The 23805-nt window shown below is 45.4% G+C and overlaps 1 protein-coding gene across 7 annotated transcripts; it reads left to right on the plus strand.

Moving 5' to 3' along the window:
- The first annotated feature begins 4921 nt into the window (after positions 1 to 4921).
- On the plus strand, positions 4922 to 23538 carry gcnt4a (glucosaminyl (N-acetyl) transferase 4a). Of its 7 annotated transcripts, none has more exons than XM_088376675.1 (4): positions 4922 to 5109; positions 6020 to 6065; positions 8078 to 8084; positions 8155 to 10329. In XM_088376675.1, the coding sequence occupies exons 1-4, from the start codon at positions 5078 to 5080 to the stop codon at positions 9363 to 9365; spliced, it is 1296 nt and encodes a 431-aa protein (XP_088232801.1). In that variant the 5' UTR covers positions 4922 to 5077; the 3' UTR covers positions 9366 to 10329. The 7 variants fall into 7 exon arrangements, with proteins under 7 accessions (XP_088232801.1, XP_088232798.1, XP_088232800.1 ...); XM_088376672.1 differs by adding an exon at positions 5363 to 5496 and having other exon boundaries at positions 4950 to 5109; positions 8078 to 10329; XM_088376673.1 differs by adding an exon at positions 5353 to 5496 and having other exon boundaries at positions 4951 to 5109; positions 8078 to 10329.
- The last annotated feature ends 267 nt before the right edge of the window (positions 23539 to 23805 follow it).

Genomic DNA, 23805 nt, shown 5'->3' on the forward strand with positions numbered 1-23805 from the left:
AGGGTGTGTTCCAATTACAAGGGAATCACACTCCTCAGCCTCCCCGGTAAGGTCTATTCAGGGGTGCTGGAGAGGAGGGTCCGTCGGGAGGTCGAACCTCGGATTCAGGAGGAGCAGTGTGGCTTTCGTCCTGGCCGTGGAACAGTGGACCAGCTCTACACCCTCGGCAGGATCCTCGAGGGTGCATGGGAGTTCGCCCAACCAGCCCACATGTGTTTTGTGGACTCGGAGAAGGCGTTCGACCGTGTCCCTCGGGAGGTTCTGTGGAGGGTGCTTTGGGAGTACGGGGTGCCGAGCCAACTGATAAGGGCGGTTCGGTCCCTGTATCACCGATGCCAGAGTCTGGTCCGCATTTCCGGCAGTAAGTCGGATTCGTTCCCAGTGAGGGTTGGACTCCACCAAGGCTGCCCTTTGTCACCGATTCTGTTCATAATTTTTATGGGCAGAATTTCTAGGCGCAGCCGAGGCGTTGAGGGGGTCCGGTTTGGGGACCTCAGCATCGCGTCTCTGCTTTTTGCAGATGACTTGGTGCTGTTGGCTTCTTCAGGCCATGATCTCCAGCTCTCGCTGGAACGGTTCGCAGCAGAGTGTGAAGCGGTCGGGATGAGGGTCAGCACCTCCAAATCCGAGTCCATGGTCCTCGAACGGAAAAGGGTGGAATGCCCTCTCCGGATCGGGGATGAGATCCTGCCCCAAGTGGAGGAGTTGAAGTATCTTGGAGTCTTGTTAACGAGTGAGGGGAGGATGGAGCGCGAGATCGACAGACGGATCGGTGCAGCGTTGGCAGTAATGCGGACCCTGTACCGGTCCGTTGTGGTGAAGAGAGAGCTGAGCCAAAAGGCAAAGCTTTCAATTTACGGGTCGATTTACGCTCCTACCCTCACCTATGGTCACGAGCTATCGGTCGTGACCGAAAGAACGAGATCCCGGATACAAGCAGCCGAAATGAGTTTTCTCCGCAGGATGTCCGGGCTCTCCCTTAGAGATAGGGTGAGAAGCTTGGTCATCCGGGAGAGACTCGGAGTAGAGTCGCTACTCCTCCACATTGAGAGGAGCCAGATGAGGTGCCTCGAGCATCTTATCAGGATGCCTCCTGGACGCCTCCCTGGGGAGGTGTTCCGGGCATGTCCAACCGGTAGGAGACCCCGGGGACGACCCAGGACGCGCTGGAGAGACTATGTCTCTCAGCTGGCCTGGGAACGCCTTGGGATTCCCCGGGATGAGCTGGATGAAGTGGCTGGGGAGAGGGAAGTCTAGGAGTCCCTCCTAAAGCTGCTGCCCCCGCGACCCGACCCCAGATAAGCGGAAGAAGATGGATGGATGGATGGATGGATGGATGGATGGATGGATGGATGGATGGATGGATGGATGGATGGATGGATGGATGGATCTCTCTGATAGGTTACCCACTCTACCTTTTATGTTATTTTAGGTTATTATTATTATTATATATATTTTTTGCCAATAATTCAGTAAAGCAATCAAAACTGAACCACGTCTTCCCTCCTGTGTTCTGACTGACACCCGGGGGCGAAGAGCATAACCATCCGAGCCAACCCCCTATACAGTTCTCAGGCTCCCCAACAATAACGGTAGCAGTTTGCAATATTTTATTGGAATGTTTTTCCTTATTCAGATTTGTTTCAAGACTACAGTTACAGTTAGATTTCACTTTGATGGTTAATGCAGTCATTGCAATTTTGTTCTTTTATCACAGTAGATTGGTTTATTTACAGGACTGTCTCAGAAAAGAGATGACCGCAGCCTTGTGAAGAAGAGTCACTTCCAGAATTTGGGGGAGCTTCAAAGACAGTGGACTGAAGCTGGAGTCCAAGTATCAAAAGCCACTGTTCACAGACTTGTCCGGGAAATGGCCTACAATAGCCGTATTCCCATGGTCAAGCCACTTCTGAACTCAAGACAATGGAAGAAGCGTCTAACTTGGGCTATGGAAAACAAGCACTGGACAGTTGCAGAGTGGTTCAAAGTCCTCTTTTCAGACGAAAGCAAGTTTTGTATTTCATTTGGAAGTCAAGGCGCCAGAGTCTCGAGAAAGGCTGGAGAGGAGCAAAATCCAAGTTGCTTGAAATCCAGTGTGAAATTCCCACAGTCTAGCGATGGTTTGGGGGGCCATTTCAGCTGCTGGTGTCGGTCTACTGTGTTACATCAAGTCCAGAGTAAATGCAGATTTTAGAGCACTACATGCTTCCATCTGCTGAAAAGCTCTATGGAGATGATTTCATTTTCCAGCATGATCTGGCACCTGTCCGCAGTGCCAAAACCACCAGTAAATGGTGTACTGACCATGGCATTACTGTCCTCGATTGGCCTGCCAATTCCCCTGACCTGAATCCCATTAGAGAGTTTGTGGGGTAGTCTGAAGAAGAAGCTGAAAGACACCAGACCCAACAATGCAAATGAGCTAAAGACCGCTATTGAAGCATCCTGGGCATCCATAACACCTCAGCAATGCCACAGGCTGATTGCCTCCATGCCACGCCACATTGGTTGGAGTAATCCGTGCAAAAGGATTCCCAACCAAGTACTGAGTGCATTAATTGACATTTTCAAATATTTGATTTCGTTTTGCTGTTTTAAATATATTTTTTTTACTTGGTCTGAGGAAATATTCTTATTTTTTGAGATAGGATTTTTGAGTTTTCTTAAGCTGTAAGCCATAATCAGCAATATTAAAATAATAAAAGGCTTGCAATATTTCAGTTGATTTTAATGAATCCAGAATGTATGACATTTTTGTTTTTTAATTCCATTACAGAAAATAAAGAACTTTACCACAATATTCTAATTTTCTGAGACAGTCCTGTAGATTTCAAAAACCAGAAACCATTCATTCACAAATGTGATTGCACTTCAGTTTACATATTTAAATGTTCAGATATTAAGACGTGATAGACAGTTTTTGCATGATTTGAATGAGGCAAAATAACATGCTTTTTCTCTCGAATATATTGTTGTGTTTTAGATGTAATCATTTTCTGTATAAAAATTTAATTTGGTTTTCAAAAAGTCTTATTTCAAACTTGAGTCTTGAAAAAGAGGGGGTCGTCTCCTAATCAGGTTCGTCTTATATTCGGGCCAATACCGTATTTTGTATTTTGTTGCCCATTGTGTAATGATTAATTGGAGGTGCTCATACACTCGTGTCAAAGTGAAGTTGTTTGATGACAATATTTGCTTTTGTTCCATATTTTAAATGTTTTGGCACAGGTATTGCCTTTTGCAAACAAAATGTGTCGTTTTGACCACTGTGGCATGTATTTAGCGCTCTGCGTTAACAGTTATGAAAATGTCGATTTTGAGTTGACGGCTACGTCAAAACAATCAATAAAAACTGTAGTGGATACCTTTCGTGTCTTGCAGTGTAAAGCAGCTCAACTCATAATGAAAATCAAGACAGTTCACTTGGTGGCTGATGAAGAACTGGTACCAAATGCTGTACTTGACAGCTACTGGGAAAGACTCATAAAGAGTGATCCACGATTAGGATGGTAACCTCTACAAGATTCAATATGAGGTATCGCATAGAATACCCGTGAATTTTCATTTGTTTGCTCACGTCTTGGCACAAATTTATGGCTCTGCTTTAGGTTTGTCATTTTGTCTGTTTAATCTTTCATGTATGTTATGCTTTAGGGTTGTCATTTTGTCTGTTTAATCTTTCATGTATGTTGTGATTAGTTTTATTCCTAAATATTTTCTACTTAAATAAAAACTTAAACATAACTGAATTTGGATATAGCTTTTTTATTTGTTGTCCTACACAGGTATACCAAATGCTTTGTAGTCTTGCCTAAACAGTATTACCTTTGATGGTCACTTGGATCATTTGTGTTAACCTTTGACGTGTACAACAATGAAAGGCATACGCCTGGGGCAGATTTTAAAAGTGTGGCTGACTTCCAAACTATGAGAGACCCCACACGGGATGACAAAAAAACCCAGAACAGTTTTGAACGTACCGTGTGTGGTGCAAGAGCCACACATCATAAAAGATTCACGAATGTTATCACTTGGGACGGAAAATCCTGCAAAACCTTCCTCAAAATCTTCAGAAATTAGCTGTGACTTCAGAGTAAACAAACATGGCAAACATAGCAGCAGCAGTTTTTCATTTGTTTCTTGGAGAAAAAAAGTGTTATTAAAACAAAAGGTCTTGGTCAAAGGAGAGGCAACAGGAAGAGCACAGACTTTCTCTTGCAGCATTACTGTTGATTTTGGATTCCCCACCGCACTTCCGTGCCACCTTGTCACCTCGTCACTTCGCTTTCTGATTGGCTGTACATTACTGTCAACCGGCTGGGGTGGAGCGTTCGTCCACTCACTAGAGGGTGCGCTCTTCGAGTCAAGGGTCATTGTGTGTTTGGGCAAGACACTCGACCCACTTTGCTTCCAGTGCCACTCACTCGACTATCCCCGATTTGAGGTCGGATGCCCTTCCAATTGACCGAGATCAGCCTGAAGACACCACACACGGCATGATTATCGACTAAGATTATCATTGGAGCATTACTAGAATCGGGGATAGCCTACAATTGTCAGGAGGGAAGATTCGGGGCTAAAATCAGGCTGATAATCCTGCCATGTAAACCAGGCTTTACTTTAGCAGGGTTAATCATTCGATACCTGTTTGCATTTGCATCTGGATTGGCCCTTGAAATCATTTTTAAAAATTTTAAAATGATTGCAGCAAAAATGAAAAAGAAATTCAATGTATTAAACAACACATACTGTACGACTGAAACTAGTTTCCCGAGTGGAGGGGCCTACGTCGTGCAGGTTGATCACCAGCTAAGATAGAAAGAGCATGGTGAATGTGTAGTAATAGTGTTGGACACAGTTCTGTGGTTGTGAGAGTCAGTGGGCGGACTGTTCCCGAGACTCCCTCCCCATCTACCCCCACCACTTTCCTTCCCCTCTCCCCCCCTCCGTCACTCTGCTCGAAACACCCTCCAGTCAACGATGGAGCTGCAGACATAGCAGACAGGACACACACTCGCCCTGTTCAGTCTAAACTTTCTTCACACATGGGTGACTTTTCCTGCTGGTTCGCCTCCCAATGTGCTGTCACACCAACAGACATCTATCAAGGTAACAGTACAAAACTCACTTTGTTCGGTATTTTACAAATGTGCTCTGAGACTTATCATGTCATACATTCATCCATTTAAAAGTAATCAACTCAACTTTATTTTATAGCATTTCCACAATTGCAGCTGCAGCTAACAAAGCACTTTACAGACTATCTGAGACTCAACATCAACAATACTACAAACATAACAAGCCAATATTTTTTTTCTCCATTCTTACATGCTGTACGCTTTGTTGTTTGAGGCCATTATAGATGAAAGAGGAGGCATTCTCAGTCTTCTTCCACCAGTTGATCAAAAATGTCATGACGTGACCAGCATGTATGACGTCTCTCACGTCTGTTACGAGCTAAATTTGATAGTAAACAAGCAACTTCAGCGTCCGTTGGTGAGTAACATAGACATATAAATAGAATGATTCACTTCTCCAGTTCTAATTAGATTCAAGGCTATTAAATCAGTCACAACCTAGAAAACGCATAACTAATATGGGTTTGTTATGTTAATTAATTTGAGTTTCATTAAGTACTAAAGCGTGGAACTTCCAATGTGAAGTAAAAACTTTTTAACTGACAAGTATGATTGAACGTTCTAACGTATTTGCCAGTCAAAGTTCTTACTCCTCCTTGTTAGCGTCACGCTTCCGTAATTACGAGGTGGATCTTTCAAATTTAATTTCATAATTATTCATAATTCATAATTTATTTATTTATTTATTTGTTGTGTTATTTATTCATTATTTATTCAGCACGCTTTGTTATACTTGTTTACTTGTTTGTCTGTTGTGAGCCATGTCTTGTCACCGTGGGATAGGGGGGAACGAAATTTCGGTTTCTTTGTCTGTCTTTGGCATGTGGAGAAATTGACAATAAAGCTGACTTTGACTTTGATAATTTTGATGTGTCATTTAGGGTTGTACAGAAAAAGTTTGTATCACAGTCTCCAGGACAGAGCAAGGTTAGTCTACTCTTTTTGTTTATTTACATAATATGTTAATAATATGTCGGCTATATACGTACTATATGCATTACACACACACACACACACACACACACACACACACACACACACACACACACACACACACACACACACACACACACACACATAAACATTCACCCACACATATATACATACCGTATTTTCCGGACTATAAGTCGCTCCGGAGTATAAGTCGCACCAGCCATAAAATGCCCCAAAAAGTGAAAAAAACCATATATAAGTCGCTCCGGAGTATAAGTCGCATTTTGGGGGCAATTTATTCGACAAAATCCCACACCAAAAACGGTCATGAACGAGCAACAACAGGCTAAACGATAGCAACAACAGGCTAAACGATAGGTATGCTAACGTGACAAACACAAACAAAGAGCTGAGAACGGGCCTGACGTAACATATAGAGTGATTAAGGACAACTATTACATGAATAACATGTTTATAAAACCATCGGTGTCACTCCAATTCATTAAATCCATCGATCGTTCTTTGTCAACAATGGGTGCGCACGGCTGAGGGCGCTTGCACTTCAAAATATTCCACAGGCTCATATAACGATAGATAAACTATATTTCAAATAACTATAATACAAGCCAATAATATTATCAAACCATCCGTGCACTTTAATTCCATTAAATCCATCGATCAAATTCCTCGTCCTTTGTCAACATCGCCGCGCGTGCGCCCTGACGTCAGCCTTGTCTTTATTCCACAGATCTACTATATAACTATATTGTAGCGTTAACAAAGTACAAGGATAGATGTGGGTTTGGCAAACGGCTCTTTATTAAACAAAACAAACTTCCAAGCGTGTGGCAGCGTGGACTTCCAGACAGACCGGGCGTGCGTAATGGCCATGTCCGAGCCCCGCGCACCGTTCGCGGACAGCCACTCGGCCGAGCGCCGGCCCCCGACTCAGTAGAGTAGGACCGGGCGTGCGTAAAAGCCATAATAGTTTTTCAAACCTTCTATGTCACTCCAAATCCTTAATTCCTTCAAACTTTTTGTCCTCCGTGTTACTTAGAAATGATCACCGCTAATGATGCCTGTAGTCCTTATGTGGGCACATTTGTATGTAAACAACCGCCGCGTCGCGCTACTGACGTCACTTGAAATAGTAATCCATTGGTACATCACGGTTCTCCAAACTTTCTTTCTGCTGCTCGATTGCTGTTTTCAGCTGCATATTTTACAACTTGAAGTTTGTAACCTGCAAAATATGAGTTTCTTTTTGGTGCCATTTTTCTTAAGCCCACCCAGTTGATGAGTCACGGCCAACGGTGAAATTTAGAGCGCCCTCATCCAGTTTCGTCTGAAAATAGAATTTTTTTTGGTTGTTTTATCAAAGTCAAAGTCTGCTTTATTGTTGATTTTTTTTCATATACTAAGACACACAAAGAGATTGAAATTGCGTTCCCACTATCCCTCGGTGAGATAGTACACATATGCATACAAGCAACACAAAAAAACCAAGAAGGCACAAACAATGAATGAATAAGAGTGTTGAATAAATGATAAATAAACAAATAATAATAAATAATAATAATAAATATAAGAGGAGCAAAAATGGAGCAAGTGTACATACAGCAGACAGTGGACTTGGATATGGTGCTTTAAAGTGTTAATTGCTTTATTTGATGTTTTCTCTATTTTTTATGTTTTGAATATGTTCAAGATAAAGATATAAAAGCATGTGAAGTGATCAACTATACTAAAAATAACATGGGAAGTGGTCAACTATACTTGTAAGTGATGTCTTAATGATCAAGTAAAAATTTGTGAAAAAAAACATATATAAGTCGCTCCTGAGTATAAGTCGCCCCCCCACCCAAACTATGAAAAAAAAACGCGACTTATAGTCCGGAAATTACGGTACTAAGATATTAGCTTGTGGTGGATTGTATGTCATTGACCTATGTAGGCACGTGATTAGATCAAATGTTTGACTTTGTCTTTTTTTTAACCTTTTCTAGAATGAAAGTAAGATGTGGCTGCTCCATATTTAGAGTGAGACACAGGTACTTCCTGTTTCTTGTGTCTCTGGTGGCAGTGTGTTTGCTGAAACTGGTCTACCTCAAAGTGACAGTGTGGGAGAGCACCTATATTGACCCCCATGGAATCACTGGCAAGCTATCTGGAATTCACAGCCACACGTATGATGTCAACTGCACTGCTATCTACGAACTTGACCCAGTGGAACTAGGCAAAGCTCTTGAGTTAAAACAAAAAGTTCTTGTTGCAGTGGATGATGAAAGCACCGTAAGTCTGACCTCGGACTGTCCAACTTTTTTAAAAACAAGACATTATAATGGTGTTGCAATTTCAGCAGTAGAGCACAACTTCTCGCTGGCTTATTCCCTGGTGGTGCATAAAAATGCACCCATGGTGGAGCGTATTCTTCATGCCATCTATGCACCTCAAAACATCTACTGCATTCACTATGACCAAAAGTCTTCTCCAACATTCATTAAGGCCATGGAGAACCTCGCTCGTTGTGTCCCGAGTGTGTTCATTGTCTCAAAACTAGAATCTGTTAAATACGCCCATATTAGCAGACTTAACGCCGATCTCAACTGCCTTTCTGACCTACTGAGGTCAGAGGTCAAGTGGAAATATGTGATCAATCTCTGTGGCCAAGACTTTCCACTCAAGTCCAACAATGAACTAGTAAGAGAGCTGAAGCAGCTGAATGGCAACAACATGCTTGAGTCCAGTCGCCCCAGTAAGCTAAAGAAACAACGCTTCAGCTTTCGTCATGAGCTAAAGAATGTGCTGCACGAGTACCAAAGTATTCCTGTGAAAACCGCTATAGCCAAAGATATTCCTCCACATGGAATCATGGTGTTCATTGGGAGTGCATATTTTGTCCTGTCGCGGGAGTTTGTGAATTACATAAGCAACAACAAAGTGGTGAAAGACTTTTTGGCATGGTCAGCAGACACTTATTCACCGGATGAACACTTTTGGGCCACCCTTGTCAGGATGCCAGGAGTACCAGGTCACATTCCCAGGTCAGCTCCAGATGTCACAGACTTAAAGAGTAAGACACGACTTGTTAAATGGAACTATTTAGAAGGGCATTTATATCCACCCTGCTCAGGTGTACATGTGAGAAGTGTTTGCATCTATGGAGCTGCAGAACTTCGTTGGCTCCTCAACGATGGTCATTGGTTTGCTAACAAATTTGACCCTGACGTTGACCCAATCTTGATCAGTTGTTTGGAGAAGAAGTTGATAGAACTGCAGCACTACTACGCATAGAAATTACACGGAACATCTGAACTTGGTGGAAACATGCCTCAAAGTTTTTAAACATGCGTACATAACTGTGGAATGTACTTCTCATTGTCATTTTGACAAAAATTATTGCAAAAATGAAACTTTTGTAATGCAACTTTCTATATGTGGTTGTGCACTCCTTTTAGCAATACAAAACATGCAATACGTAAATGATATTCAGAAATAATTATGCAACTTTAGTCTCTGAAAGAGAAACATCTTTTTGTGACACTGCAGTGTTTTAAAGAGAAGCCCTTTTAAAGAACGAGGACAGACGGGAACTGAGGGACAACTATGATGACTATGTATATTGGTGCGGCGCATCTTCCAAATTCACAAACACACTGAACTAGACCAAAGATCCCGCACAGAAATGACGATGCATGAATAATAATGTAAATGACGTTACGCACATTTTCACACCGAGCACAATGGTGCCAGTCTACCAAAATAGACCCCAAAGTGTGTATCCGGCACAAGGTTGAATTGATACATTGTTGACTTGACAAAAAGATAATTTATTCACCCTGTGAGGTTAATTACATTTTCTCAGTAACTACACCCCAACAATAGCAGCAACCATCAAATAAAAGGGACAAAATACTAAAGCGACATTTGAGGGATTGTCAGAAAAATTTTACATCAATCTGAGCCAAAAGAAAAGTTAACAGAGATTCAAAGTGTTACTTGTTGTGCCACGGCAGTAATGAAGTATAAATATTGTAAATATCCGCTTCAATGGTCAAACAACTGGTGCCCATCCCAATTTTGATTAAAGCTAGTCCCACTCTCAGACCTGAGATCAGTCACATGGCAACACAGCTCCTCCATATGATTTTCTTTGTCCTTTTGTTGATTGCAATAAAAAAATGTCCTGTTCTTAGTTTAGTGATTCACTATGTTGTACTTGAGAGCCAGGACATAAAATACAAATTGAGCCTCTTGATTAAGTCTTGGGTTTTATAACATACCTATGATTTTCTTCTATGGGAACTTTACAGCTTTGTGGGTCAATTTGCTTCTGAGTAAGCGTAAGAACATGACCTAGTGGAACTACCCCCTCTGTAGAAGCAATTTTGTCATCTGTGAGATTGCTACCTGACTTTTGGGCAAAACAAACATCAATGCTAAATCGTGAATGTGATTGAAAAAAAAAAGTTTGGCCCATTGAGGTGTGGCACCATCTCCACTAAACAACTACACAACTCTCTAAATTCACAGTTCTATGGAGATTTATTCTTACCATTGTCCTCACTCGTAAAACATAAGCGTACAAGTCACTGAGCAAAGATAGAGCTATGACAACGCCAGCCTTGCAGTCTTTCTATTTTTGCCAGCTTCTTACAATAGACAATTCAATGAGGGGGCCGGATTTAGGAAGGCAGGTGAAATCCGAGTCCCCCCCTGCCCCCATCCACTCTCATTTTCTGCAGGTATAAAATGAACAATAACAATCATTCATTCGCTGTAGACTGGCATTTTGGAAATGTTCCAAGCTCTTTCTTTCCCTCTTCCAACATAAAGTTTTTCCATTTTGTTTTAGTTATAATTATATTTTATTAGGGTTAAAAAGTCATAATCTGTGGCATCTCTAAAACAGCTTTACGAGCATTGTTGTGTACTGTGGAGTTCATTAGATGAAAGGTTGAAGAGCTTATTTTCACTTTTGGCCTGCTATAGCCTGCTTACATTGGCCAAAGTAAGACAGTGACCAAACATTCGCCAGAAACTCCCTGTGAGCCTATGCTATCAAAGCATAATGGGGGCCTTGTCTGTGCACACCCCCTGGTGCCAACCAACACTTCACTAGAAGAGCTAAGTGACTCAAATAACAGAGTACTGTCTATGACAACTTCACATACATCACTGTTGGCTTAGTAGTACAACACTGACTTGGAAATATGGCACATTTAATAATTCACTTAACAATCAGTCAAATGAAACACAATGACTTACAGCACTCCTCTAAACTTGTAGAGTAAGCATACTGTGGTGGAGTAAACATACGTATAGTGTCAGATGATTACACATTACATTTATATACGATACGTGTGTGCGTGCGTGAGTGCAAGTGTGCGTGTGTGAGAGAACGAGAGAGAGAGACAGTGTGCTAGACTGTTGTAGCTCCCAACATGTTATGCTTTGCTGTCTATTTCCTGATGTGAGCAAACAGAAAGTGACAGCAAGTCTTTATTACAGTACAATCTTACAGGGGAAGCGTTTGTCCCTGCGTGGTTAATGTAGTGTCGAATGCGATGCAGAAAGTTATCAAAGCAATAGGCAGGCAACCGAGAATATTTAAAATGTACTCGTTCATCCATTCCATGCTTTGGTCTCAAGTAAATTATACTCCACTTCAATGTTTTTTATTCATATTTAAAGGACGAGAGAACCACCTATTTTTTCTTCTTTTCCTTTACTGTCGTAAGCAACATAAAAGTTCTTCCTTTTTGTTCATTCTCACAAGTGTGACCACATTGATGATGTATTGTTTATTGTTGGTTCGGATCCCTATGATCTTTTGTTTCAGCAATTGTCACGTGCTGGCGCCACCTGCGACAGGACCACGCCCACCTGTCAGTGGAATCGCCGTCACCTGCCACGGGCTCATGGACAGCGCTATATCAGCGCCGCCAGAGCAGACCCGAGTGTCAGTCTGTCCCTTGAAGCTCCTTCGCTCATCAGTCCCTGAGATACTGACTCGCTTGACTATTTGAAATCCCGCAGAATCGTTTGTCCTCTCCAGCCCGATCGCCGCTCCAGCGCCAGCTGTTCCCATCATCCCCTTCCACAATAAAGTCTGTCACTACGCACTTGGCTGTACTGTCCGATCCCTAACAGTACAGACTGACCAACGCTATGCAGCCAGCGAACGATGAGACGGCATTGAGCCGACTGGAGCGAGCCGAGACCGCCATCAACAGCCTGTCCGCCGACATCCGGCACCTGATCGAGGTTGGTCAGCAACAACAGCTATAGCAGCAGGAGATGGCCCAAGCCCTCCAGAGACTGTCGGTGGCTGCGTCCCCGGCTGTCACGGCACCCCGCACCGCCCGTTTGCCGAGGCCAGGAGGCTCGTGGACGTCCCGGAGCCCCGCCTTGGCAACATCGAGAAGTTTAACGGCGATCCCAAGCACGTGAGGGCATTCGTGACCAAATGCCGCATAATGTTCAGCCTCCAGCCCGTCACGTTTGCGTCGGAATCAGCCAAGGTCGGGTTCGTCCTAACCCACCTCACGGGCGAGGCGCGGCTGTGGGGTCTGGCCGAATATGAAAGGATGGCCCCAGCTTGCGATTCCTTCGACGCCTTCGCGGAGGAATTGCTCTGCCTGTTCGACCTGGGATCCGCCGCCGAAGACGCCACCAAGGAACTGGCGACGCTGCGTCAAGGTAGCCGATCGGTCGCGGAGTACGCCCTTAAGTTCCAGACGTTGGCCGGCAGCAGCGGATGGAACACGCCGGCGCTCGTTAGCACATTCCTAAACGGCCTCGCTGAGTACATGAAAGACGAACTGGTTTCTTACGATCGCCTGCGAACCCTGAAGGGCGCGATGGACTTGGCGGCCCGAGTAGACCGGCGGATCCGGACGCGGCGGCGCGATCGGGAGAGGAGGTCCCTGCGGAACCCGCGTGGTCACATTCCTCCGTCTGCTGGGGACCCGCCAACCACACCACACGCCGAGCCCATGGATCTGGGAGGGGCTCGGGTTCCCTCGGAGGAGCAACGTCGACGCCTCTCACTGGACTTGTGTTTTTACTGTGGGGAAGGGGGTCATCGGGTGGCGGGGTGCCCGTTAAAAGGCCGGAGCTCACGCGGCATCGGGGGATCCGCGTGAGCTCGACCAGCACCGGCTCTCCCAGTCCCAGCACGCTCACGCTACAGGCACGTGTCCAGCTTGCGGCGGGCGACCAGAACGTGGCGGCCTTGGTGGATTCCGGTGCGGAGGGGAACATCATGGTCATTAGCCTGGCACGTCAGTGGGGTGTCGGCTTCCTCCCTCTGAGCCCGTCCATTCCCGCGCGTGCCATTGATGGCCGTCTGATCGGCGAGGTGGCTTTCGTGACGGAACCAGTTAAGTTACTGCTCTCCGGCAATCACCACGAGACCATCCGGTTTTTTCTTCTTTCCCTCCCAGGACAGCAGCTCATACTGGGGCACCCTTGGTTGCGGCAGCACAACCCGGTGCTGGACTGGGAGGTGGGGGTTGTTGCCTTTTTTGTTTTGTTTTGGTTTTTGGTTCCTGGGGACGTCGGGAGCCGTCCCTTGTGTGTGTGTGGGGGGGGTTCTGTCGACTCCTCGGCGCCACAGCCAGCCTCTCCTCGGGGTTTCACCCTCAGTCCAATGGTCAAGCGGAGCGCCTGAACCAGGAACTGGGCAGGTCTCTCCGATGCATGGCCGCCGGGGACCAGCGCGGGTGGGTCCAACAGCTTCCCTGGGGAGAGTATGCTCACAATTCCCTCCCCAGCTCGGCCACGGGACTTTCGCCTTTCCACTGCGTCTTCGGGTACCAGCCACCCTTATTCGCGCACCAGGAGCGTGGTGCGGCGTACCCGTCGGCCCAGGCTTGTGTCCGCCGTTGTCATCGTGCCTGGGCGAGGGCCCAGGTCACTCTTCTCCGCTCTGTTGCAGGCTACGCCCGCCAGGCGAACAAGCACCGGACGCCGGCTCCGGAGTACAGAGTGGGGCAGCGTGTGTGGCTCTCGACGCGGGATTTGCCGCTGTGAGCGGGATCCCGCAAACTGGCGCCCCGCTTAATTGGACCGTTCCCTATTCAGAAGGTGATCGGCCCGTCCGCAGTCCGTCTTCTCCTTCCAGAGTCCATGAAGGTTCACCCCACGTTCCATGTGTCCCGTGTGCGGCCCATCCATGAGAGCGCGTTGGCGCCGGCGCCCGTTCCGCCGCCGCCGCCCCAACTCGTCGATGGGGGTCCGGCTTACGCTGTCCGCTCCTTGCTCCGATCGCGGCGGCGCGGTCGTGGCCTCCAATACCTCGTGGATTGGGAGGGCTATGACGACGCGCACCGCTCCTGGGTTCCGAGCTGCTGGATACTCGACCGTTCGCTCATCACGGAGTTCCACCGCTGTCATCCGGATGAACCGGGTCCCCGGCGCGGGCGCCCGAGGAGGGACGAGGGGACCCTGGGTGAGGGTTCGGGGAGGTCTTGTCCGCCGGTACTGGGGTCTTCTGCTCCCGCGTCCTGATCCTGCGTCTGGCGGGATGTCGGACGGTTTGGCTGTGTACTGACCCCCCCACCTGGTCGCCCGGGGTATTGCCTTTTTTTTAGGGGGGGGGGTTGGTTCCTGGGGACGTCGGGAGCCGTCCCTTGTGGGGGGGGTTCTGTCACGTGCTGGCGCCACCTGCGACAGGACCACGCCCACCTGTGGAAACGCCGTCACCTGCCACAGGCTCATGGATAGCGCTATATCAGCGCCGCCAGCGCAAACCCGAGTGTCAGTCTGTCCCTTGAAGCTGCTTTGCTCATCAGTCCCTGAGATACTGACTCGCTTGACTATTTGAAATCCCGCAAAATCGTTTGTCCTCTCCAGCTCGATCGCCGCTCCAGCGCCAGCTGTTCCCATCATCCCCTTCCACAATAAAGTCTGTCGCTACGCACTTGGCTGTACTGTCCGATCCCTAACAGCAATAGCTAGCCTTCTTGGGGTGATGATCAACTCATCAGCAAGCTTTGGAAAAGCCTGATAAAGATCCTGATGATTTGAATCAGGTGTGTTGCAGTAGGGATGCATCTAAAGCAGGCTGGATAGGGGCCCTTGAGGACTGAACTTGGGCACCCCTGGAATAGACAATACAGGCAAAATAGAAAAAATAATAATTGAGGCAATCGAAAACTGATGAAGGGCGGCTCGGTAACACACTGGTTAGCACGTTCACCTCATAGTTCAGAGGGTGCAGGTTTGATTCCACCTCCAGCCCTCCCTGTGTGGAGTTTGCATGTTCTCCCCGTGCCTGCATGGGTGTTCTCGGGGCACTCCGTTTTCCTACCACATCCCAAAAACATGCGTAGTAGCCTGATTGAGCACTGCAAATTGCCCCTAGGTGTGAGTGCGAGTGCAGATGGCTGTTTGTCTCTGTGTACCCTGCAATTGACTGGCAACCGGTTCAGGGTGTCCCCCGCCTACGGCCCGATGACTGCTGGGATGAGCTCTAGCACGACCGCAACCCCCGTGGGGACAAGCGGTACAGAAAATGGATGGATGGAAAAGTGATTAAACCAGCCAGAGTTTAGTAATGTTTAGTGCCACTAAGGCTAGTACAAATTTAGAGCTAATCTGGGAAACAGCAGTGTTATTTTTTAGGTATTTGCAGTTTTCACACATCTTCATTTAAAACAGATGACAACATTACTAGGCAGTCCTTATGGTGTGTCAACTTGAATCACTTATTTTCAGGATATTGGATGTACTTGGAACATTTCCGAGTTGCAGAAATAGTTTTCCCAATTTTTGCTACTTTATTAACAACATGTTTAGTCCACTTAAGGTTAGGTTCCTGCATAATGGCCAGCAGCTTTGCCTCTTTCACTTGTTTCACTGTCTTCACAGAAAGTGTTTAACTCAACTGAGGATCAGTATACGTATATTGAGACCCAAACACCATGCCATTTTGTTTTATCAACATTCAGCACCAGTTTGGTCTTGACAATCCAGTAGTCTACTGCTGCTTCAAATTCAGATTGAAGTGTGTTATTTAATTTTCGTGTGTAAGCTGTACTGTACATTGTGGAATCATCGACATACATAATCATTGTGGCTTACTTTAATAATGGGAAATCATTTGTGAATAAAGAAAATAATGGGTTTCTGGAACTCCCTTGAGGGGTTTGCAATGCAATTCGAAAAGCTGCCATTGAAAAAAACATTCCACCTTTGGCCTGATAGGTAACTGTCATCCAGGACAAAGCAGCTGAATTAAAGTCATAACACCTAAGATCACAAAACAACAGCTCATGATCAATAACATTAAAAAAAAACATAAAAAACAGTGCTGAAATTTAACATGACCGCCCCAACCAGTCTGTCATTCCTATTCATGAGCCAATCATCTGTCATTTGTGTTAGTGCTGTGCTTATACTACATAGAATGCCATTCTCTCTACGCCAGATTGTCAAATCTGCACTTATTATATTTAAGCGACCGGCTTCCCATTAAAGGGTTAAATGAGCCGAGAGTGGAGAGACTCATCCGAGTTGCTAAACATCATCATCATCAGTTCTCTTGCTCAGCGACGGGAGTGTCGCCATGCGTAGAGCCAATTAGTTTAGTTAGTCTTCGTCAGTTGGTTCCGTCCAGTGCTAGGGGCTCAGTTTCAGCTAGCAACAGGCCCAGGTGATGTAGGTCCATGGTGACGGCATCGATCCATCAAGTGCGGGGGGCACCGCGGCGTCGTTTCCAGCCGGCAATTTTGGGTTGGAAATTGAGGATACCATGAGTCGGGTGTTCAGGGGGGAGTCTTTTGACATGGCCATACCAGTGCAGCCGACATTGTGCTGCCAGGTCGGATGCTGGGGGCTGTTGGGTGTGTTCCCGCAGCACAGAGTTGGGGACTTTATATGTCCATTTTATCCCCTCTATAGTGCGCAGTGCTCTGGTGTCAAAGCCATCAATTCTGACAGCCTGGGTCTTGTTGAGAGGCCAGGTTTCTGCTCCGTAAAGGAGGATGGACAAGACTGAGGAGTTATATATCCTTAGTTTGGTCTCTCTTGATATGAAGTGATGTCTCCACTGTGGTTTCCTGAGTGTTTTCAAGGTAGTGGGTGCCAGAGCACGTCTCCGATTTATTTCTGGTAGCATGTTGCCGTTGCTGGTGATTATGGAGCCAAGGTAGCTAAAGGATGTTACAAAATGGACTTCTTCTCCATTGATATGCAGTGGCGGAAGGGGATGGGCCTTCTATGTGCATCCGTTTCGTTTTGGGCCAGCTGACCTTCAGACCCAGCTTGTTGGCTTCCTCTTGGTAGATTTCCAAGGCTTCTTTCAACTGATCAGGGGTGGAGCAAAATAGCGTAGTGTCATCTGCGTATTCCAGATCAGTGAGGCTATAACTGCCTAGTTTAACCCCTGGAATACGCGCACATATCCGTTCCATCAAATGGTCAATGATACAGTTAAAAAGGTCTGGAGCAGCTTCACATCCCTGTGTTGAGTTGCTAACCACCTTTATTAAATGAATTCTGAAGGAATCTGGTGGCTCTCTTCTGTCTGATTTGGGGCTTTTGTTAAATCTCGGATATATTTAGATGTCTTTGTTAAGACCTCAGGGATTCGTTATTTACACAAGCGTGCATTTGCCCTAGCTGAGCTTAAGATAACCATTTCAAACCAGATCTGACAATACCTGATGTTAAGGATTAAAGCTGTGTTCATTTTAAAAAGAATTGAACGAATTCAAAGAATGACTATGATAGGGAAATAAAGAAAATTTAAAGTTCTAATTACTGCATATAAATCCATGCGCAACATAGTTAATACGAAATAATCGATAACCGAATTAAGGATTAAGAAGAAATTTAATGAATAGGCAAGAAAAACAATTACAAGTCGAACAAACAACAATAATTCTCAGAGCAAAAGAGGAGACAAAAGGTCTAAAATGCTATTTGGTTGAACAAGTCGAGTGATCAGTTCTCCTTTTGTTCCAAAATCCGAATTCTGCTCAAATACAGGTTGGATAAAACATTGCAACATTAATAACACGTACGTATATGTTGTCTAGTAATGATCAACTTAACACATAATCATACTTAGCCATAATAATGGGTTCTCCACGCGGTCCTGAATGAACACGCCGCCGTGACAGATGCTGATGTCCTCGTCGCTGCCGTCTGCTGTCATCGACGTCGTCGACGGTGTCGTCGTCGACGGTGTCGTCGTCGACATTGTCGACATCGGCGTTGTCGGCCCCTTCAGCAATGGCTTGAAGAAGAAGCCGTCACCGGACCAATGTCCAAGGCAAAGTCCTCCGCGCCGAGGTAAGGGTTGCACAGCCATGACAGGAGCAGCTTCGAGTCCCTCTACTCGGGTGTAGAAGTCTTCGGACACAGGACAACGAGCCAGGTCAACAGCCACACACCGGCCACACCGCCAGTGGGACGTGAAGCATCGTGATCCGTCCAGATGGCGCCAAGCCATGTGAACCAGAGGCCAGGTGGTGCGACAGGGTATTACCCTGTCTCAAAACGAGGACAACCCATGGTCTTGGTGGGCCATGGGACGTCTCGAGTTGCGTTGCTGAAGTCATCAGTTCAGAGTAGCCGCCCTATCTAAGGTGCTCCAACTCAACCTGCTCTCCTCGCTTGACATCAGGGGCAAGCCATGTAAGGCCGGCGGGGATGTGGAAAATCCACCGCTCCCCATAATCGCCCTTCCGACCATCCAGGCGAATTTCGACAGATTCAATCTACTAAGAATGCACCTGGGTCCATTCAAAACACGTACTTGTCGGAAACACATAGACACACAGGTTTTGAACATAGAACGGTCAATCCCTCCGCATGGCAGAGGGACTGGCCGGCAGGTGTTTATCGCTCACATTCGCTTCTAAAGTAATAACACAAAAATAACATGGAAGTTGCTATTACAAAACCTTTCAACATTACACTTTGACACGCTCTGAATAACGTCCTCTAGACCAGTGGTCCCCAACCTTTTTTGCACCACGGACCGGTCACGTGTCGGAAATATTTTCGCGGACCGGCCTTTATATAAATAAATAAATGAATAAGTAATACATTTATATAAATAAATGATACATTTATATAAATAATCAATACATTTATGATAAATATATAAATACGATTAAATACAATGATACGACTTGCATAAAAACAAATACGAAGCGCATAAAAATAAAACTCACCATTACTTCCGTAGCTTTGTTTCGGTTACTGTAACCGCAGAAAATCCCGCTTCAAAAAGATACGATGTTGGAAAGGGAAGCAGGGTTTTCATTGCTTTTGTGGCGATCTCAGGATATTCTGCCTTGATTTTAATCCAGTTTTCTTATTCTTGGAAATTTCTTTCTTAGGGCCGACGGGCCTTTAAGGTGTGGCGAATAAATACGATAAAGTAAAATGATACAACTGGCACAAAAACAACTTCAATGCAACTTTACTGGCAGCGTCGTAACATTGTGCAAACAACAATATCCACTGTGCCCCGAACACTCTTTGACTCTGGTCACTATGGTAATGTTTAAACATCAATGAACAAATAAGATTCAGATACAACACAAAAACAAATACGAATGAAATGGAGAAATGCCCGCCGCATATTATGCAAAGTGGGCTCGGTGCGTGAGCGTCACCTGTTGCAACAAAGCCGTATTTTAAGTAGGACTCCTGGTATAGTCTATTGAATGCGGGTTTCTTTTTCTTGGGAGTCGTCGGCTCTTGTTCTGTCTCATCACTGGGCCTTTTCCCCTTCACAACGAAACTTTTCAAAGACGTTTGTTTTTTTATTCATTTTGCTAGGTTGTGCGTTCGCGTGACCGAGATGTGGGCGAGAATCCGGTCAATTTTCAAAATAAAAGATTATTCATGAACTAATGCAATTATTTTTTCTTTCTTGTGCGGACCGGTACCAAATGCTCCGCGGACCGGTACCGGCCCATGGACCGGGGGTTGGGGACCCCTGCTCTAGACGGCTTTTTGGAGCCCTGTTAAGGAGACGTTTACAATTTAAAAAGGAGGAAGTTGTCATTACAAACTCTTTCAACATTATAGAATCAGGACTTATTCTATCAAATACATTTTGACACTCTCTGACTAATGCCTTCCTAGACAGGCTCTTTGGAGCCCTGTTAAAGAGACGTTTACAATTTAAAAAGGAGGAAGTTGGGGCCGGGGATACTTCCCTTTTTGGTTTTTGCTTTCTCTTCTCAGTATCCACTGCTGGTCTTGGGTAACGAGACACATTAGGCATTGCTGTACCATTGTGCTTGACCCTCCCCCTCCTAGAGGATCAAATTTCTTCTAACAAATTTATCCTCAAATTCACACTTGCAAATCAATTATAATGTTAGATTAGCAAAGTTGGCCGGTGTGTTAAAATTACTAAATTTGCACTTCTAGATTCGCACCCTTCTACATCACCGATGCTGGGGAGTTACCCTGTCATCTCAACATAGCTGAGACAGTGAGCATACTCACTCACTAGTTCCCTATTTGTCTTGTATAACATCTGGAGACCTGGGGCCAAAGAGGCTCCGGGAGTCGTCAAAAAGTTAGTCCACGTGTCGTGTCTCCGAAGCACCGACGTCGTCTTCCTCCTGGAGGCCTGGGTCTTTACTTTAGACTCCTTCCACTTGACAATGATGCTCACAGATGCTCACACGGTGTTTCATCATCCCTGTTCCAATAAAAAGAATCACGTCGCCTAGGGGGACAGGTCCGTGTGGCTCTTCTCAGCAGGTCCAGGGCCCGACCGGACATTTTTCCATTCTGTGTTCTTTGTATGATAACCACACATTTGCCTGCGGCCAGCCACGCGAAGGCGGGGACAGCTAAGTTGTCAGCTGCAATCTGGTTCTTTTGGTTACTTCTTAGCTCGAATCGGGTCAGCTGGCAATGGTTTCAACTGCTCACCCTCTGTACTTTTGCGCTATATACTGACTGTCTGCTGTGTGCACCAGGGCTGTGGACTCGGACTCGGAGACTCTGACTCGGTCGGACTCGGTCATTTTTGCCGGACTCTGTGCTGATTTTGACCGAGTCCACCGAGTCCGACAATAAAAAAAAATACGTTCAATTTTATTTTCATAATGGCCCTCCGAAAGAAGCTGTGTCTACAATGAGGCCCGCAAAAAAAATGAGTTTGACACCCCTGCAGTAGATTAATCAAAATTCTTGTTGTCTCTTAACTTTATATAACTCAATCTCTCTTATTCTTCTGTACAAATACTTTTATAGTCTTGACAGCCAATCAACTAGTTCTCCTGACTTTAGGATTGAAATGTCTGTATTTCATTATTTTGCTTCATCCAATGTCAGACAGAATGCTCTCTGTCTCTAAAAAAAAATGTCTATTAGGGCTAGACCAGGGGTCGGCAACCCGTGGCTCCAGAGCCGCATGCGGCTCTTTAGCACACCCCTAGTGGCTCCCTGGAGCTCATACAAAAGTGCCTGAAAATGGAAAAAGATGTTGTTTTTTGTTTTGTTTTTTTCAAATATGGTTTTTAGATGGTAATCATGACACAAACATACTTATGCTGTAGAAAATGTATGTAGTTGTAAATATATTAAAAATACAGAATTTCAGAATGGCGCAAAATTGCGTCATAGCAAGCGACACAGCACAGGCGAGTTGTAAACAAACAGGTGTGTGAGTGATGGGCCATGGATTCAAAAGGTAAAAAGAGAAAGACTGCTGATGAGAACAGAGGATTTAAGAAAGAATGGACTCAGCTATTTGCTTTCATTGCCAATGCCATCATCTGATGGCTGCCATGGTGAGTCGCTCTCTGTTTCTTTGTCTTATTTTGTGTGTTTTCTGTGTCTTCTGCTGTCCATCCCGGATCACTTTTACTAGAGAAGCACTGTTAAACATCGGTCAGTCTTATTCTGGTATTTTTTCTCCTGTTCTCTCTGATTCAGACTGTTTGTCGGAGATTTTAGCCGGAGCGGCGGTGCTATACAAGCTAGCGCGACGGCGGCGACGCGGAAAACGAGCCGGAGCCCTCGTAAAGCTAAGGCAGAGAGGGTTCCGTTCTGCCCTACCGTCAATTCATCTGGCGAATGTCCGCTCCCTGGCGAACAAGATGGACGAACTGCTGCTCCTCACTTCAAGGAACTGAAGGAATGAGGTCGAAATACAAAAAGTCCTGCCTCGCTACAAAAACAGATATGCTCAAACCTCATTGAATAAAGTACATAAGCAGACAAGTATATTCACATATTAAATAAATAAATAAAAGAAACATTTGAAGCATATAATTATACCTACACACCAAATCAATAAAGAAGACATAACTAGACATTTTTGATAAGTGGTGATGAGAAAGGTTTTTATAACTTTATGATCTGATATATATATTTCTGAGGACTTTGAAATAACAAATGACTTTTGATATATTGCCTAAATAGCTTAATAACCCTTAAGGAACTGTGGAATGCACGCCTGATGTTTTTTCTCTGAATCATGGACACGGCCAGAGTCGTCTTGACCGTTCAGTACTTGATTGTATCTTATGTCTTGACTAATGCTAGATGCCAGTTTTTGATTACTACTGAACGCTCTGCACAGAGGGAAATAGTTTGCCTAACAAAGAAAAGATACGGTTCAATGAGGTACGACAGTGTATGTCCACGATTGGAGAAGAATGTTCACAGGAAGGTCACGTGGAGATAAAACTAGCAGGTGCCAGAAGGAGCCACCCGAGAACTCGGCCAAAGATGATCGCCAAGGCCGAGAGACGGGATGGAAGACAACAGCCCCCCACCTACACACCGAATCGCCCATAACCAGTACCACTCCCATGGAAGCAGACTCTCCTTCGAACTTGCCCCACCCCGAAGACTCATCGCCCATCAATCCCGGCCCACAATGTGCTACTGAATATAAAACTGATCTAACAACCTTGGACTTTGCCTTTTCTGAATGGAGACTTTCCGCTCTTGAAGGGCCCAGCGCTGTATTGTACTTTCCTGAAAACAGAGCTTTTTGAACAAGAATTGTGATTGAACTCAACCAATCTGTCTAAGTCTAATTTCTGCTTCAGTGTCTTTGCATTTTCCTAAATCTGAAGAAATCAAACGAGCACGCAGTGAGTAAATTGGATAACAGGTGATTGGCAAAGGCTTTTGCCGTGAGGCGCAGATAACGCGCTCCCTAAATTGTGGACAGAATCCAACAAATGGTGACCATCCGACGTGATTTCTTCAGAAGGGAAAGTGCATGCTCCACAAAGGATTCTTCGTTCTCCGCTCTTGCTCAACAGTATTGCAGTCCGATTGGCACAAAAGGTAAGGGGGAAACTTTTTTTCTCTCTCCCAGTTCAGCAATATTGTGGAGTGAAAGCGGAATACAAAAATTAATAATTTCAGCTCTGTGTTCAGGAATGGTGGTTGTATAGAAGTGTGTGTTTGTGTGGAACTTGGTAAAAGTGATTTGTGGAAAAAATTAAAAATACAAAAACAGGGGAAGGCGTCGCTGATATAGCAGGACGGATGCCGAGCGACTCCAATAGTGTGACCTTAGAACATTATAGGGCTGTCTAAGGCGAGGGACATCTGGGATGTCCGAGTCGTGGTGAATTAAGAAAGGTGGTGAGGACTTTGTCTGATCAGCAAAGGGCGCTCACACCGCTGGAACTTGTGGGATGCCAGTGACTAGCATATGGGCACCTGAGTGGCCTCAATAGTAGACACTTAGGAACTTATACTGTTGCCTAAGGTCGGGGTCGAT

This window comes from Syngnathus floridae, chromosome 5 (assembly GCF_059516105.1).
Source record: "Syngnathus floridae isolate MCC-2025c chromosome 5, RoL_Sflo_1.0, whole genome shotgun sequence".
NCBI classification, from domain to species: Eukaryota; Metazoa; Chordata; class Actinopteri; order Syngnathiformes; family Syngnathidae; genus Syngnathus; species Syngnathus floridae.